This window comes from Macaca fascicularis, chromosome 2, assembly GCF_037993035.2.
Source record: "Macaca fascicularis isolate 582-1 chromosome 2, T2T-MFA8v1.1".
In the NCBI taxonomy this organism is placed as follows: Eukaryota; Metazoa; Chordata; class Mammalia; order Primates; family Cercopithecidae; genus Macaca; species Macaca fascicularis.
The window spans coordinates 103,031,249-103,043,958 of NC_088376.1; the positions used below are offsets into that span (position 1 = coordinate 103,031,249).

The 12,710-nt window shown below is 47.3% G+C and overlaps 1 protein-coding gene and 1 long non-coding RNA gene across 8 annotated transcripts in view; one reads left to right on the forward strand and one right to left on the reverse strand.

Moving 5' to 3' along the window:
- Positions 1–12,710, forward strand: part of MYRIP (myosin VIIA and Rab interacting protein) — a 417,675-nt gene that overhangs the window by 332,718 nt on the left and 72,247 nt on the right. For all 7 annotated transcript variants that reach the window (XM_074031762.1, XM_005546721.4, XM_005546723.5 and 4 more), the window contains 2 exons: positions 3,712–3,865; positions 11,311–11,948. In XM_074031762.1, the coding sequence (XP_073887863.1) occupies positions 3,712–3,865; positions 11,311–11,948 (792 nt within the window). The remainder of the gene's footprint in view (positions 1–3,711; positions 3,866–11,310; positions 11,949–12,710) is intronic.
- Positions 1,026–3,416, reverse strand: LOC141409665 (uncharacterized). The gene is made up of 2 exons (XR_012431014.1): positions 3,318–3,416; positions 1,026–1,778 (listed from the first exon to the last, which is right to left on the reverse strand). It is a non-coding gene; the product is annotated as an uncharacterized lncRNA (long non-coding RNA).

The window sequence follows — 12,710 nt, forward strand, 5'->3', positions numbered from 1 at the left end:
AAAGCATGGAGGAGCATCAAATTGGAATCAGTCAGACCCGAGCTCAACCCTTGCCTTACCCTTGGCCATCCATATGCTTTGGGCAAGTTATTCAATCCTGACTCTGTTTACTCAATCAAGTTGAGTGAGAGAACAGTTACACCGGCTCAGTGGTAACACTTAATAAATGCTCTTATTTGGCTAATATTTATTGAATGCTTTCTCTGTGCTATGCATGATACTGATCCCTTAACATGAGGAAACTGAGGCTTAGAACAGTTAAAGTTTTTCCAGGATCCCACATAGCAAGAGGAGGAGCTGGCATTTACCCACTACCAAATGTATCACCCATAAGTTAATGCCCAAGGAGTTAAGAGGAAGGGCCTCTCTGAAAGCCCAAATTCTCAAGTTCATCAATGCAAAGGATTGCTGATGTGCCAACATTCCTGGATCCATGGACTCCCCCTACAGCTCCCTTGCACAGATGTTCAGACACTATAACTCAGCCCAGTCCTTCCAGTCACCAGCCCTGCGTCTTCTGTGTACCCTAGAATAAGTAAGACAAGCGGAGGCTGTGGGTAGGAAAGAAAAGTGGGCACAGAGGGCTCAGCCAGGGTTATAAGCCAGCGTAATAAACAAATAAATTACTCCTCTCTGGCTGAACTAGCTGGTGAGTAAAAGCATTGTTGTGGTGCCCTCTGCTGGGCGTGTGTTGCTTGTAATGAATTTGTGGCAGAACCACACCTGGGTCTCAGAACTGTCTTTTCCACCTTGGCTGGAGACTGTAGGCCACCAGTGGCCTAGAACCTGTTGGAGACAGCTCTGTTGAGCCTTTTGTGGTTGTCAGGGTATAGTTTTTTTCTAGTGTGGAACAATGACTTGCCTGAAATAGACTATCTTTATAGCCTGGCATTCCCTACTCTCTGCTATTGGGACCAGAGAGGGACTTTTCATTTGTTAGTCTTGGCTTTTGTAGGGAATGGGGGAGAATTTTTGTCCCATAAGAAAGGACCCCAGCCACCATATATACACACAAGTCTGAGTCACTGCAAAATGAAATATTAAGTATTGTTTCCCCCCAAACTTGTATTCAGTGATTTACAGTGAGAAGCTTATAGATATTTTTTAAAGGCTAGATACAGTAAATGGCTTCTGTGAGGCTGTAATAATACTGCATCTGGCAACTAGACTGTCAGCTTCATAAGGGCCAGCACTGTGTCTTAGAGCCTATAAATTCAGTCACAAACATGCAACCAAGGATCTCAAACAAAAGGCCATCCCTGCCCTCATGGAGTTCATTGTGTGTGGAAGACACAGCAAGTCAGTGCACAACTATAACGGTGTGGACAGAGCTGTGTTATCACACAGGAGGAGAAACCTAGCCAATCCCAATGTACACCAGGGCCAAGGGTGTGTCCCTCTTGATACGTGGAAGTTTGCCAGAGAATGATGTTTTCCTTCGTTTTTAATAACTTCACTTGCCAGTTGACCATCATCCTCAATCTCTGTCTTCTCTGAAAGCTGCTCATTTTCTGGCAGATATTTAGCAAAATCACAGAATGGCTGTGAATTCCCAGCCCCATGAACACCTTGGGTGTTGTCAAGCTGCATCATCCAAACTGCTCTGGACACTCGGGGCAGGGTCAGTGCTTGCTATGCCCTCAGAATGAAAGAGATGACACTCAGCCAAAAGCCACTGCACTTGTGTGTTAGCTTGGCTCTCCTCCAAGTCAAACCTTGCTCTCCAGGATGTAAGTGTAGATGACAATGGGCTCCTTTTTCTTTCTTTCTCTTACTCCCTAATTTTGTGGAAGAAATTGGAAAAAAATTAGGCACTTTGAAAAACTCATTTTGTAACCATTCACTCGATAGCAAACATTCATTGATTTCCAATTCTGTACCAGTTACTGTGCCAGAGGCTACAGATGTCACCGCTAAAAGAACATTACCCTCAGTTGCTCCACAGTCTAATGGGGGCCCCAGGCCAGAAGAGAGATGTTTGCAAGAGTGCGGTAAAACATAAGTATCGAAGAAGCCCATGACCCCCAGCCCAGCTTGGGGAAGGGGGCAATTGGTAGATTTCCCACAGGCCATGGCCTGCTTGAACTGAGCCTTATCAACACACAGTATCTTGAGGAACTGATAAGACAGGGAGAGCTCATCACCTCTGGGTTGTGTTAACCTATGACCATTACAACGAAAGGCAGGTCTGGAGGCCCATCATGCTCTCTTCTCTGTATTTGAAGGGATGGGAGCAGGTTGTAACACTTGGTTCATAGCTTAGCTTAAGCCCACCTTCCTCCTAGATCACCCCCAGGTCTCATGGGGGAAGTAAAGGTTTCCTACAACTCTTTCTGAATCAGAACTGGCCTGCATTACCACTCTCCAACAGAGTGTACCAGACGCCCTGTATGTGAGGGGTCCTGGGTCCTAGCCTGGCCTGCGATAATGGGGATGCTGAATTTTGATCCTCATCTAGCTCTGTGTCTTTCCTCAGACTGGTCCAGAGTCCTTAGGAGGCAAGGCCATTGAGTGCATCTTCCTCTTCCAACCTCTAATCTTAAAGCTCAGTGTTGTCACCCAAGTATCCTGTGCTCATTTTTGCCATATTTCTTTCTTTGTTATTCTCTCATACCTTTTTTTAAAGCTATCATTATCATACAGTTTACTGTGAGTGCAGGGCAAGATTAAGTTTCCACATCTCTCAAGGAATTAAGTCACTTGGCCAAGGTAGTGTAGCCAAGGTGGTCATGGAGCCCAGGCACGGCTGACTCCTGGGTGCAGCTCCAAAGCACCCCATGGCCCTGCCCACAGCTCTTCTCTGAGAGAGCTTGCCTTTGTCTCCTAGTCTAGGTACCTGTGGGAGAGAGAAAGGCGAGGAAATGAGCACGCTTTGCACTGGGGCAGAAGGGAGTAGGGGCTGCTGGTGCTGATGTCAACCAGCAGGGGGAAGCCCACTGCAAAGGGGCTTGAGCTTTTGATCAGTACTTTGTTTAATACTGTAATCATAGATGCTTTCAGTGGCTTTGTGAATATACCCTTTCCTTCCTAATATTACCAATGTAAAAAGAGTAAAATAACCAGTAAAATATCATTCCTTCATTAAATGGCAAAGGAAAACTTTAGTCTCGTTCTCTTTGATAAAATTCTCTATACAACATTTGAGCATCACAATACAACATATTATATATATATAATTCAATTTGAATTTGTTCCTGTCAGTCACTTGAATTTCCATTTCTGCCACTTATCCTTAGGTTAGAGTTTTTTTCCTTCCTTTAATTTAGGAGATACATGGGAATATATTGTAATAGTCTCGTGCTGTGGATGGATCATACCTTGCTCTGGGATCTCTTCAGGTTTGGAGATCTTTGAGGAGAAGATGCTTTCCATTTTGCACACTCGAGAGCAACTCATCACGCACAGTTGGCCCTGAGAAATATTGGCCGCAAGAGGGGTGGATAAGAAAGAGCCGTATGAGAGCTGGCCCCATAAAATTCCACTACATCTCATTCATTCTACTAGGCCTGGCTGACTTGCAAGGGAATAAACATTTGTACCATTACCTGGCATTATACACTGATTTGCAGCTTTTAAGGCTCACATGAAAAGAGCCATTACCATTAAACATGTTTTCTCCATGCTGTACAACGTCTGCCCCCAAAAGGTGAAGGCATACCTCCCAGGTGTTGTACTTATGAGCTCACCCCTTCCCCTCTTTTCTTTCCACAGCGGTCCCAGTCTGCCTTCTCAATCACTGCAGAAGAAGCCCTGAAGACCCCTCCAGCGGAGGCTGCATCGAGGCAGCCAAGGGACCAAGGCCAACACTCAAGAGCAGAGTCTGCTCTGCCCAGCTGGAAGAGCGTGGACAGGCTGGATGAAACAAGTAACTGTTTTAAGCAGCATCTAGTTGGTCTGTGGGTTTCAAAAGGCTTCTCAGCTGTTGCATGGCCACTCAGCTCCTCTTCCCATAAGTCTGAACTGGTGTGTGTCCCTCTGGGCCACCACGTCATGAGGTCTCCAGCACAACACACAATATATAATGTGGTCATGTTCTCCACTCAGGCAGTTTTCCTAGCTGCTCTGGCAGGATGAAGGCTCTCAGGGTGTCATCATATTCTATGCTCTGTGCTGAGACCTGTGGGATGGGGGGGCGGCGGTGGGGAGGCTCCTGGACAAGTGTGTTCGCATCACTCCACTGCACACCCACTTCAGCTACCTGTTCTATGTGGACTAGGAGAATGTGTCTTATGTAGGCCAGGAACATTAAACTACCCTCTCATGGCATTTCAACTTTCAAAGGGATTTGGGTCCCACCAAATTTGGGTCTGTAGGTCTGGTTTTAAGGATATCCTTTCTGAAACTGGATGCATTAGTTAGGGTAGCATATGCCACTATAACAAGTAAACTGAATATCTAAGCGGCTTAATGCAATAATTTTCTTTTTCATTACACAACAGTGCAGTACAAGTACCCCTGGCCTCTGGGAAGCCTTCAGAGGCCAAAGTACAAGGTTCCGACTTTGTGACTCTATCATCCTCCAGGGCCTCTGAGTCTTTTATGGGCTCATCCACATTCAGACAGCAGATGGAGGAAGGGAGAATGGAGAAGGCAGGGACCTGCTTCTTAACCATCTCAAGCAGGGAGAGCTCACACCACTTTCACTCCCAACCTGTGGACAGGAACTGGTCGCGTGGCCCCACCTCAATGCAGGAGGCCCTGAAAAATGGCATCCTGGCCAGGCAGATGAATACCAGTAACATGGCTGGGTCATGAAAGAGTCTTTGGTGGGCAGTTGTCTATCCCTGCCTGAGGGACGTCCTGAGGACGGCATTGCTATTTGCTTGTGCCTCTGCTCTTCCTGCTTCCTCCCCCTAGAATGTCCTGCCTCTACATGGGACAAGTCAGCTTGCTTCTTTAGAGACTCTTCAACATGTATGGCACGTGGTCCTTTGTAAAGCTGTTGAGTCATGTAATCCCTCAAAATGAAGGGGCTCAAATGAACTGAGTCATTTTCCTAAAGTCTCATATCAGAAGACTTTAAGGTGCTTGGACCCATCACCGTGGGTGATGGCCGAGGGCCATGAAGTCCCTGTGCTCAGGGGCCCTCCTGGTCTACATGAATGTCAGACTAAATCTTCCCCCCACCCCCGCACAGGTCTACTCCTCTCTTCCTATTTCCTGCATACACATACTGTGTCGCGAGGCCAGGCATATCTGTCTTCACATGAAGAAGCCATTAACAGTATTCTCATCCCATGTCCTGTCAGACTTAGACCCCTTTCCTGAACAATGAAAACAACAAAAAAGATTAACAGCAGCATAGCCATCCTAGTAATAAGCTTTTAAAGATTGTGCTGTTATTTCTACTCTAAAAGGGAAAAGATTTAACCAACAACTGTAGAAACAAAATCCATTGTTATCACAGTGCAAAGAATCAGAAAACATTAAATATTTTTAACTGTCATTCTAAAGATTTACCAAAAGATATTATTTTTATATTGACCTTTTGGTACCTATCAGTAGAAACTGCAGTGCCATGACATTGCAGAAATTCTGCAGCAGATGATCGTTTCTTTACTTAGGTATATGGTGTTCATTTTTGTTTTTTAAGTGCATTTTTCTTTTCTAGATATGCCTTTCTTTCCTCCCTCTGCCCTCCCAGTCTATTCATATTCGTTCGTTCATATTCTCACTCTCTCTCTTCTTCCTCATTTTCTCAGTTCTCTCTCCTTCACTATGGATTGCAAATGTACACAGAAAAGGGACTGTTAGATTCCATAGAGTACCTGAGAATACCACATAATAGAACTTCAATGCACAATATCTAGCTTTCTAAAATCACTTTAAAACATACAGAGTCCATATGTAGGCACTATTTTATTTTTCCTCCAACAGCATTACTAGACACTGTCATCATTTTGTTTTGCGGATAAGAACATTGATGGACAGGGAAGTTAAGTGACTTGTTCAAGACCCCACAGCCAACGTAGGCAGAGCTGGTCCTCAAATCCAAACATCATGACTCCAATTTGCAGGCTTTCAACTGCTGCATTATAAGTGTCTCTCTACCATAAAAACAAACAAACAAAAAACATCATTTCAAAATTCAGACTTGCAAAGTGATAAATGTGTAGAATATTATAAAAACAACTACAAGATGCTCTGTTTCACAAAATAGTTTCCAACAGGATTATAAGCATTCATAATAAATTTGCAAAGGAATTTTGTTTTCAAAACATGATTTTGGACATAATTTTCTGTAAAATTAGGCACCCATAGGTAATTTTTCAATTGTGTATAAACATAAAACTTAGTTCCACAACATCACACACCCAAAAAAATATTTCACATTCTGCTCAAAAATCTAGGCATCTCTCAGGATAAAGATTTAAAATTTTTTAAAAAGGACTTGGGTGGAAAGCTTCTGGTTTTCTGAGGAATTTTTAGCCCTTGACATGCTAAACTGTCCATGCCAGCCTCAGAGGTCTTGAGGGATGTCTGAAATGTTTAGCAGGAAGCACATTATTCCTACAGGCATTGCTCAGTCTCGGTTGGGCGGAAACATCAAATAGAGGAGTTCTGGAGGTGGAGGTCATCTTAAACGGTGAATGCCCACTCAGCTATATTTAGCAGTTGTGTTTATGCCTCAGGAGGAGGGTTGATTCAGATTCCTGTTAGTGCCCAGCTGGGGTCAGTCTTAGGGACACCGTGGTTTGGGTAAACCACAGTAACTCTGCTTTCAGTCTTGACAGTGCTTATAGTAGTTAATGGATTTCCCCCAAATGCATTTTCACTTTATAAACCTTGACTGGGCATCTACTGTATATGCTGTGTGTGCTCAGTGTTAGGGAAATGAAGATCGGGGAATTGTCACTGCTCTGGGATCACTCACTGAGAGTTAGTTGTCTGCACAATAATGGAAGAGCAGGAATTTGGAGAAAGAGGAAGCGGGAGCAGGATCCCCGAGGGGTGTTCCTGATGGACCGAGAGACTGGGATATCAGAGTGCAGGTGCAGCTTTGATGATGCTGCTCAAAAGCCACCAAAGTTTTCACATGGTTGGGTATTCAGGGAGCCATCTGTGTTTTTGCTAAGAAGTAAAATTTGCTGAGGTAAAAGTTGGTGAACTTCTAGCTTCCACGGAGGCATGAGGCAACCTGGGGTTATAAAAAAGCAGGAGAAGGGGAGTTGGCAATGGGCCGAATGCCGTCTCACCATGTCGTGGGTATTGGAGCCCAGGGACCACATTTACAATGTGGTCAAGCCTAGAGCCAACCCTGAGTGGCACTATCCAGGGTCTCCTTCTTTGGATTCCTCCCAGGGCCCCAGGAGAAGCTGTAGACAGCCGGGTTCATTGAGATCTGCTCAATGAGCCCCATCGCCCCTGCAGCCTTTGGTGCCTGTGTTCATTAACAAGTAGTCTTCATGTGCCCAGGATGGGACCCAATGTTGCCAGGGGCTGGGAGCATAGCAGTGAAGAAGACGTGGCTCTGTCCTTAAGGAGCTCACGATCAGGATTGAGGGGTGGGGTAGACAACCAAGAATATAAACTATAATCTAGTTTGAGTGTTAAGAAATGAAAGCTTTTTGGCAAAGCTCAGAGAACGGAATAGCCAGCTCCTCAAGGAAGGAAGGCCAAGCATATGCAATTGAGGAGTGATGTGTAAGTCAAGTCTTGAAAGATGGTCCAGAGAGCAGCCTCAGTGACAGATTAGAAGGCCCAGAGAACTTTTCCTTTCTTCTTAGAGTGAGTGCTCCACAGCCATGCTCAGAGTCCACTTTGCATCATGTGGGTGTCTTGGTTTGACTCCCACCAGAAGCAGACCCTAATATGAGAATCTGAAGACCTATAGTTTATTTGCGAGGTGAACCCAGAAAACACACAGGGAGGGGAGTAGGAATGTGAAACAAGGAAAGAAAATCAGGCAATAAAATGACTTGTTACTGAGCAGATGGCCACTGTGGATGGCTGGAGCTTGACCCCACTGGGGACTCTGGGAACCAGTGTAGAAGACTCACCTGCTTGGCAAGCAAGAGAGCTGGGATACTTAGCCACCAGCTCCCCTACTCATTGGTTGAGGGCTGCTCCCAGGAGGTGATGAATCCTGGGAACTTCCACCCTGCCCCTGGGGCAAGCAACACAGGCTCTAGTAGCCAGAGCAAGCCTCAAGTGAAGACTTGCAAGTGCTGGCAATTGGAAGTCCAGCTGGCATACACTGAAGTGGTGAGGGCCAAGGTTTGGGGTAGGGCATCCACAGAGCCTGCTACAGGAAAAATCAATATAACTACTTACTAGCCATGCATAGCTTCACTGAGAGCCTGAGCATTCCTGAGAAACTCTTACCACCTGACTGACAATCCCCTGACACAGCATTAGGAGAATGTCAGCAAAATAGAAATACTTTTCTCAAAAGACCTGCTATTACCACCACCACAAGTAGAGCCCAATAATAAATGGTAATAACAACCCTAGTGAGCCACTCTTCTGAATAATTCCACCGTCAATGAAAATAGTGTTGCTGTATAGATATTAATGTGTAATACTGAATAGTGACTATCAGATGCATATCTCTTTTCTGTATACATACATATGGAGTGCATGGGTGTTAATTCATAACCAGGTGTTAAGTACTACTGCTAAAACGGATTCAACAGATATAAGCTAAAAATAGCTCAGGGCCTTAAGTATAGCAGGCACTAGGACTGATGCTTTACGTGCATTATCTCATAATAATTCTAGTGATAGCCAAAGGTGGGTCACACTGACCCCACTGTTGGGCAAGGAAGTAGGCCCAGAAGTGTTCTCTAACCAAGGTCACCTGCTAGTAAATTCAGTTGCTGGGGATCAGCCCTGCGTCTGCTTGAATCCAAAGCTCTTGTTCTTTGCCCTACACTAAAGCAGCCTCCTTCATTTATAGACAAGGGTAAAGGAGCCATCAGGAATTAACCTCTCTGAGCAGGCATGTGTAACACACTCCAGAGCATCCCCTTGTGTAGTCCTCTGACAACCCAGAGAGGTGTTAGCTAAGCCCTTTTCACCAGTCAGAGAACCGAGGCACAGAGGATCACACAGCTGCCAGGTGGCTGAGTGGAGCTTCCTCCTGGACCTCTGGCTTCGAGGTCACTGGTCTTTCTACTGCACACACTGACTCTGGGACAGAGAAGGCTAGGCTGCTTCTAAGGATAAAGCGATGCCTGAGATCCAGGCCCTGCCTCAGGGACTTTGTCCTCACGCTCAGCAGGTGTGTGACAGCTAGAACTCATGGAAGAACGTGCGATGAGCCAGCCAGGTCCCACACCAGGAGAGCTCAGAGAAGAGAGGCCAAGTCCAGCAGGGAGATGAGAATGCCCTCCAGGAAAAGGCCGTTCCCACCAGTGGGATGAGGTGTTGTAGGGTCACTGGGGCTTTACTACATGGAAATGGTGGAGAAGGACACTGAAGGCAGGAGTAGCAGGAGAAAGGCCGGTGTGTGGTCTCAGGCTTCTTGGAGGCCCCTGCTTGTATCAGCCCACTGCCGGGGTCCAGCATCCTCCTCGTCAGAGAAAGCCCCACTTCCTGACTCTCAAAATAAAAAGAACTCAATGTCCTGCCAGTCTGAGCTGCAGTCAGGCAGTGGAAGTGGAACTGGGTCTCTGTCGAAAACATATGTTCCACCAACATCTGAATTCCCCTAAGGCTGTGGTTCTGTAACAGGCTTAGCAGGTACAATGCTCTGTGGGCAGCACTGTGAAATACTGATAACTTTCATTTTATTATGTGGAGCAGTAGCAGTTTAACTGGTAGAAAACCTATGTGTTTTAAGTAGCATAAAGTAAGACCCTGCCTCAGAGTCCTACTACATCAGGGCTGTGGCTGCTGCAGGCCTTAAGCCCCGAAGCAGACGTCCACACACAAGTTGGGGAATGGTTTCTTCAAAGCCCTGGGGTCCTCATCACTTCCCACAGACATCCCTGCAATAGTCCTGGTTTAAAAAAAATAAATAAATAAAAGGCTGGGCACGGTGGCTCACGCCTGTAATCCCAGCACTTTGGGAGGCTGAGGCAGGTGGATCACCTGAGGTCAGGAGTTCAAGACCAGCCTGACCAACATGGTGAAACCCCGTCTCTACTAAAAATACAAAAGTAGCCAGGCGTGGTGGCGTGCACCTGTAATCCCAGCTACTCGGGAGGCTGAGGCAGGAGAATCGCTTGAACTTGGGAGGTAGAGGTTGCAGTGAGCCGAGACTGTGCCGTTGCACTGCAGCCTAGGCAACAAGAGTGAAACTCTGTCTCAAAAATAAAAAAAAAAAGGCAGCTCCTGCTGGCAACTGCTGTGCCTGAGGCCTCAGTCCTGGGCCAAGTACCCACAGCCAAAGGAGCAGCATGTCACCTTATTCCCACCCCACAGACACATGGGAAGAAAGCATTTTCCTGTTCGCCTTAATCAAGACAAAACAACTTTCACCAATCCACCCCCAGCATGCAGATCAATCCTTGGGACCATGTTCTGGGCAGATCTGAGCCCAGTTTAGACCACTCCAGTCCATAGTCACAGCCTGAGAGCTGCTCCAGCTGCCCTTGGATGGTGCTTTGCAGCTGGCCAGGGGCTTCCGAGGCACAGTCTGTAGCCCAGAGCTGCCTTAGAGTCAGGTAGAGGATGCACCTCGTCCTCACTCTACAAGTTAGCAGCTCTGTGACCTTTAACAAGTTACTTAACTTCGCTCGTCTTCGTTTCCTCATCTGTAAAATTAGATTGGAAATACCAAAGTTTTTTTGGCCTCAAGTCCTTTCCAGAGTGGAGCATGTTCCTTGAGTTAAAAATAGACCTACGTGCCTATCTCAGGAACCTGTTATGAAGTAGGATCTATAAAAGAGCCAAGAGCAGATGCGTTAACCTCTGAGGTATGCCAGGGCAGGTAGTGGAATTGTTTCCCATCAGTGAGGGGAAACTAAGGATCCAAGAGACAAAATTGTAGCCCAAGGTCAAAGAGCCAGAAGCTGGTACTGCCAACTGCAGCCCTCTCCCCTCCCCTTCCAAACAAGCCTGGGGCAGGAGTGTGGCAGTGCTGAGGAGACTGAGGTGGCGTCAACCCAGGTAGACTGAAATAGGAGCCACATCTCCGAGTTTCTCTCCATCTGGGAAGCACTGGGACCCTTTGAGCTTTCAGGGGATTCCTCGGGGAACTTTGAACTCTGCCCACCAATTGGGTTTGCCCTCCTGGGCTTCCTAAAGGCAACTGCTCTCCAACACCCCCACAAGACACTCTTGGGGAGGTAACAAGTGGCAACATCATCTTGCATTAAAGTGACAACAGCCCCTCTCTGCTTTCTCTATCTTCTCCATCCACAGACCTGGCCCCAGTTTTGCAGAGCCCCGACGGGAACTGGGTGGCCCTGAAGGACGGCGCTCCGCCCCCTACCCGACTACTGGCCAAACCTAAGAGTGGGACATTTCAGGCCCTGGAGGTGGCCTCCAGTGTGGCATCTGCCTACGATGAGATGGGCTCCGATAGCGAGGAAGACTTTGACTGGAGTGAGGCCTTGAGCAAGCTGTGTCCCAGGTCCCAGGGCCTGCCCAGGAACCCCCAGCCTCAGCCCACACAGGCCCAGAGCACTGACCAAGGCCCCATGGCTGCCTCCCCATCCTCCGCAATCTCCCCCAACCCTGAGGCCATGTGCTCTGACTCGGAGACCTCCTCCGCGGGCTCTTCCCGAGAAGTTGGGCACCAGGCCAGGCTGTCCTGGTTGCAGAGGAAGGCCCCCAGGAACCCTGCAGCCGAGAAGATGCGCCTGCAGGGAGAACTGGACGTGAACTTCAACCCCCAGGTGACCAGCAGGGAGACCTCAGACAGCAGCGAGCCGGAGGAGGCCCCCCACACCACAGACCGGCGGGCCAAGAGGTGGAGAAGAGCCCGACTGGGCTCAGAAGAGCCAAGCAAAGAACCATCTTCCCCCAGCGCCCAGCTCCGGGATCTGGACACACGTCAGGTAATGGAAGTGCACACGTGCAAATGCACACACACTCTTAGGTAAGATGTGCCCTCCTGCAAGCACAAGTGGCATAGAGTCCTGGGTTTGGAATCCACAGACCCAGATTCTCGTCTTGGTTTTGCTGCTAAGTAGCTGAGTGACTCTAGACGGTCACATCAACTCTTTGGGACTCCATGTCCTCTTTGGAGATGATGACCTAGAATTCAAAGTGTGGTTTGTGAAGTGTGGCCCCCAGACCAGCAGCATTAGCACCACCAGGGAACTCATTAGAAATCTGCCAAATTGGAGATTCTGGGCATGGGACCCAGCCGTGTCTGTTATAACAAGCCCTCCTGGCGATTCCACTGTGCACTCAAGTTTAAGGGCCACGGGCCTTGGGTTTAGGGTTGAGGGATCTAGAGTCAGACTGCCTGGGTTCAGATCCAACTGTGTGGCCTTGGACAAGGCATCTCTCTAGTTCTCGGTTTCCTCATCTGTAAAATGAAGATGATATTAGAACCCACCTCAAAGGGTGTTCGTGACAAGTGAAAGAGATGTTTATAAAGAGCTAAGCTCTGTCTGAGATTGACACTAGGGCTCAGTAAACATTATTTCAATTTTCTGTGATTCTTTAGTCCACATCAGACCCCTTCTCTGGATCCTCGGTGGTTCTTCCCACATGGTTTAGTTCAAGACAAATGTGATTAAAGCCATGAATTTTCTCCCTTTAAAAATGCACTTGTATAGACGTACATTCACACATGCACAAATGGTCTTGCT